Source organism: Chiloscyllium plagiosum, unplaced genomic scaffold (genome assembly GCF_037043375.1).
Source record: "Chiloscyllium plagiosum isolate Xiang-an unplaced genomic scaffold, Cpla_swu_hap1 HiC_scaffold_44, whole genome shotgun sequence".
Taxonomy (NCBI): domain Eukaryota; kingdom Metazoa; phylum Chordata; class Chondrichthyes; order Orectolobiformes; family Hemiscylliidae; genus Chiloscyllium; species Chiloscyllium plagiosum.
Window position 1 is genome coordinate 4,817,950 of NW_028270182.1, and position 6,000 is coordinate 4,823,949.

The 6,000-nt window shown below is 53.8% G+C and overlaps 1 protein-coding gene across 1 annotated transcript in view; it reads right to left on the minus strand.

Annotated features, from left to right (window-relative positions):
- The window catches only part of LOC122546366 (polyamine-transporting ATPase 13A3-like), a 263,479-nt gene that overhangs the window by 101,017 nt on the left and 156,462 nt on the right, over window positions 1-6,000 (minus strand). The window contains exon 11 of the mRNA XM_087982839.1: window positions 5,348-5,427. Coding sequence (XP_087838965.1) covers window positions 5,348-5,427 — 80 coding nt within the window. The remainder of the gene's footprint in view (window positions 1-5,347; window positions 5,428-6,000) is intronic.

A 6,000-nucleotide genomic window follows, 5' to 3' on the forward strand; every position in this document is an offset into this window, starting at 1 on the left:
ATACAGGAACAGAGACACACAGGCACAGAGACATACAGGTACAGAGACACACGGGCACAGAGACACACAGGCACAGAGACACACAGGCACAGAGACAGACTGGCACAGAGACACACAGGTACAGAAAAACAGGTACAGAGATACGCAGGCACAGAGACACACGGGCACAGAGACAGGCAGTAACACAGACACACAGGCACAGAGACAGCCAGGTACAGAGACTAACAGGCACAGTGCCAGTCAGGCACAGAGACGCACAGGTACTGAAACACCTAGGCACAGAGACACACAGGTACAGAGACACACAGGTACAGAGACACACAGGCACAGAGACTCACAGGTACTGAGAACACAGGTACAGTGACAGACAGGCACAGAGACACACAGGTACAGAGACACACAGGTACAGAGACACTCAGGTACAGAGACACACAGGCACAGAGAGAAACAGGTACAGAGACACACAGGTACAGAGACACATAGGCACAGAGAGAGACAGGTACAGAAACACACAGGCAAAGAGAGAGACAGGTACAGAGACAGACTGGTACAGAGACAGACAGGCACAGAAACACACTGGTACAGAGACACACAGGCACAGAGACTCACAGGTACTGAGAACACAGGTACAGTGACAGACAGGCACAGAGACACACAGGTACAGAGACACACAGGTACAGAGACACTCAGGTACAGAGACACACAGGCACAGAGAGAAACAGGTACAGAGACAGACAGGTACAGAGACACACAGGCACAGAGACTCACAGGTACTGAGAACACAGGTACAGTGACAGACAGGCAGAGACACACAGGTACAGAGACACACAGGTACAGAGACACTCAGGTACAGAGACACACAGGCACAGAGAGAAACAGGTACAGAGACAGACAGGTACAGAGACACACAGGCACAGAGAGACACAGGTACACAGACACACAGACAGACAGGTACAGGGACAGACAAGCACAGAGACAGACACGCAAAGAGACACACAGGTACAGAGACAGACAAGCACAGAGACACAAGGGGAAAGAGACACACAGGCACAGAGACACACAGGCACAGAGACAGACCGGCTCAGAGACACACAGATACAGAAAAACAGGTACAGAGACACGGAGGCGCAGAGACACACGGGCACAGAGACAGGCAGTAACACAGACACACAGGTACAGAGAGAGACAGGTACAGAGACAGACAGGTACAGAGACACACAGGCACAGAGACAGACAGGTACAGAGACACACAGGTACAGAGACACACAGGCCAAGAGGGAGACAGGTACAGAGACAGACTGGTACAGAGACAGACAGGCAAAGAGACACACAGGTACAGAGACAGACAAGCACAGAGGCACAAGGGGAAAGAGACACACAGGCACAGAGACACACAGGCACAGAGACAGACCGGCTCAGAGACACACAGATACAGAAAAACAGGTACAGAGACACGGAGGCACAGAGACACACGGGCACAGAGACAGGCAGTAACACAGACACACAGGTACAGAGACCACAGGCACAGAGACAGACAGGTACAGAGAGACACAGGTAAAGAGACAGACAGGTACAGAGGCACACAGGTACAGAGACACACAGGCACAGTGACAGACAGGTACAGAGACACACAGGCACAGAGATAGACAGGCACAGAGAGAGACAGGCAAAGAGACACACTGGTACAGAGACAGACAGGCACAGACACAGACAGGCACAGAGACACTCAGGTACAGAGACAAACAGGTACAGAGACACACAGGCACAGAGAGAGACAGGTAAAGAGACACACAGGCACAGCGAGAGAGAGGTAAAGAGACACACAGGCACAGAGACAGACAGGTACAGAGACACACAGGTACAGAGACCACAGGCACAGAGACCACAGGCACAGAGACAGACTGTCACAGAGACACACAGGTACAGAAAAATAGGTACAGAGATACGCAGGCACAGAGACACACGGGCACAGAGACAGGCAGTAACACAGACACACAGGCACAGAGACAGCCAGGTACAGAGACTAACAGGCACAGCGCCAGTCAGGCACAGAGACGCACAGGTACTGAAACACCCAGGCACAGAGACACACAGGTACAGAGACACACAGGCACAGAGACACACAGGCACAGAGACTCACAGGTACTGAGAACACAGGTACAGTGACAGACAGGCACAGAGACACACAGGCACAGAGACACACAGGTACAGAGACACACAGGTACAGAGACACTCAGGTACAGGGACACCCAGGCACAGAGAGAGACAGGTACAGAGACACACAGGTACAGAGACACACAGGCAAAGAGAGAGACAGGTACAGAGACAGACTGGTACAGAGACAGACAGGCACAGAAACACACTGGTACAGGAACACACAGGCACACAGAGTGACAGGTACAGAGACAGACAGGTACAGAGACACACAGGCACAGAGAGACACAGGTACAGAGACACACAGGCACACAGACAGACAGGTACAGGGACAGACAGGCACAGAGACATACAGGCAAAGAGACACACAGGTACAGAGACAGACTGGTACAGAGACAGGCAGTAACACAGACACACAGGCACAGAGAGAGACAGGTACAGAGACAGACAGGTACAGAGACACACAGGCACAGAGACAGATAGGTACAGAGACACACAGGTACAGAGACCCACAGGCAAAAAGAGAGACAGGTACAGAGACAGACTGGTACAGAGACAGACAAGCACAGAGACACACAGGTACAGAGACGCACAGGCACAGAGACAGCCAGGTACAGAGACACACAGGCACAGAGACACACAGTTACAGAGACAGACAGGCACAGAGACACACAGACACAGAGACACACAGGTACAGAGACACTCAGGCACAGAGACACACAGGCACAAAGACACACAGGCACAGAGAGAGACAGGTACAGAGACAGACAGGCACAGAGACACACAGGTACAGAGACACACAGGCACAGAGACACACAGGTACAGAGACAGACAGGCACAGAGACACACAGGTACAGAGACACTCAGGCACAGAGACACACAGGTACAGAGACAGAGAGGCACAGAGACACACAGGTACAGAGACACACAGGCACAGAGACACACAGGTACAGAGACAGACAGGTACAGAGACACACAGGTACAGAGACACACAGGCACACAGACAGACAGGCACAGAGACATACAGGCAAAGAGACACACAGGTACAGAGACAGACAAGCACAGAGACACACAGGCAGAGACATACAGGTACAGCGACACACAGGCACAGAGACATACAGGCACAGAGACACAAGGGGAAAGAGACACACAGGCACAGAGACACACAGGCATAGAGGCAGACCGGCTCAGAGACACACAGATACAGAAAAACAGGTAGAGACACGGAGGCACAGAGACAGGCAGTAACACAGACACACAGGCACAGAGACACACAGGTACAGAGACAGACAGGCACAGAGACACACAGGTACAGAGACACTCAGGCACAGAGACACACAGGTACAGAGACAGAGAGGCACAGAGACACACAGGTACAGAGACACACAGGCACAGAGAGAGACAGGTACAGAGACACACAGGCACACAGACAGACAGGTACAGGGACAGACAGGCACAGAGACATACAGGCAAAGAGACACACAGGTACAGAGACAGACAAGCACAGAGACACACAGGCAGAGACATACAGGTACAGCGACACACAGGCACAGAGACATACAGGCACAGAGACACAAGGGGAAAGAGACACACAGGCACAGAGACACACAGGCATAGAGGCAGACCGGCTCAGAGACACACAGATACAGAAGAACAGGTAGAGACACGGAGGCACAGAGACAGGCAGTAACACAGACACACAGGCACAGAGAGAGACAGGTACAGAGACAGACAGGTACAGAGACACACAGGCACAGAGACAGATAGGCACAGAGACACACAGGCACAAAGACACACAGGCACAGAGAGAGACAGGTACAGAGACAGACAGGCACAGAGACACACAGGTACAGAGACACACAGGCACAGAGACACACAGGTACAGAGACAGACAGGCACAGAGACACACAGGCACAGAGACAGACAGGTACAGAGACACACAGGCAAAGAGAGAGACAGGTACAGAGACAGACTGGTACAGAGACAGACAGGCACAGAGACACACAGGTACAGAGACACACAGGCACAGAGAGAGACAGGTACAGAGACACACAGGTACAGAGACACACAGGTACAGAGACACTCGGGTACAGAGACACTCGGGTACAGAGACACACAGGCACAGAGAGAGACAGGTACAGAGACAGACAGGTACAGAGACACACAGGCACAGAGAGAGACAGGTACAGAGACAGACAGGTACAGAGACACACAGGCACAGAGAGAGACAGGTACAGAAACAGACAGGTACAGAGACACACAGGCACAGAGAGAGACAGGTACAGAGACAGACTGGTACAGAGACAGACAGGCACAGAGGCACACAGGTACAGAGACACACAGGTACAGAGACAGACAGGCACAGAGAGAGACAGGCACAGAGAGAGACAGTTACAGAGACAGATAGGTACAGAGACACACAGGCACAGAGAGAGACAGGTACAGAGACACACAGGTACAGAGACAGAGAGGCACAGAGACACACGGGTACAGAGACACACAGGCACAGAGAGAGACAGGTATAGAGACAGACAGGTACAGAGACACACAGGCACATAGAAAGGCAGGTACGGAGACAGACAGGCACAGAGACAGCCAGGCACAGAGACAGACAGGTACAGAGACAGACAGGCACAGAGACACACAGGCACAGAGACACTCAGGTACAGAGAGAGACAGGCCAAGAGACACACAGGTACAGAGACACTCAGGTACAGAGACACACAGGCACAGAGAGAGACAGGCACAGAGACACACAGGTACAGAGACACACAGGCACAGAGGCACACAGGCATAGAGACAGACAGGCACAGGGACACACAGGCACAGATAGTGACAGGTACAGAGACAGACAGGTACAGAGACACACGGGCAAAGAGAGAGACAGGTACAGAAACAGACAGGCACAGAGACAGGCACAGAGACACACAGGTACAGAGACACACAGGCACAGAGAGAGAGACAGGCACAGAGACACACAGGCACAGAGACAGACAGGTACAGAGACACACAGGCACAGAGAGAGAGAGACAGGCACAGAGACACACAGGCACAGAGACACACAGGCAGAGAGACAGACAGATACAGGGACACACAGGCACAGAGACAGACAGGTACAGAGACACACAGGCACAGAGAGAGACAGATACAGGGACACACAGGCACAGAGAGAGACAGTACAGTTCCCACGTACTCAAGGTTCTGCAGTGACTTGATGAGTTTGGTTTTCATATCTGGAGACATTCTCGTAAAGACCGTTCCATACAATGTCACCTGTAGGACCAAGGGTGGGATAGCAGGAGTGGGGGGAAGTGAGGGAGAGAGACCAAGTGAGGGAGGGGGAGTGGGAGCAGGACGGAGGAGGAGAGGGACCGAGGGAGGGCGGAGGAGCGAGACAGAGTGAGGGAGGGAGGGGGAGAGGGACCGACCGAGTGAGTGAGGGAGGGGGAGAGGGACCGAGGGAGGGAGGGGGCAAGGGACGGAGTGAGTGAGAGAGGGGGAGAGGGAACAAATGAGGGAGGGAGCGGGAGAGGGACCGAGGGACGTAGAGATGGGGAGCGGGATGGAGGTGGAGCAGGACCGAAGGAGGGACGGAGGAGGAGGAGGGAGACCGAGTGAGGGAGGGAATGAGAGGGAGAGGGACCGAGGGAGGAGGAGGAGGGAGGCCAAGTGAGGGGGAGGGGGACCGAGGAACGGAGAGAGGGGGAGCGGGACGGAGGGGGAGAGGAACGGAGGGAGGGAGGGAGGAGGAGGAGGGAGACCGAGTGAGGGAGAGAGGGACCGAGGAAGGGAGAGAGGGGGACCGGGACCAAGGGAGTGAGGGAGGGGGAGAGGGACCGAGGGAGG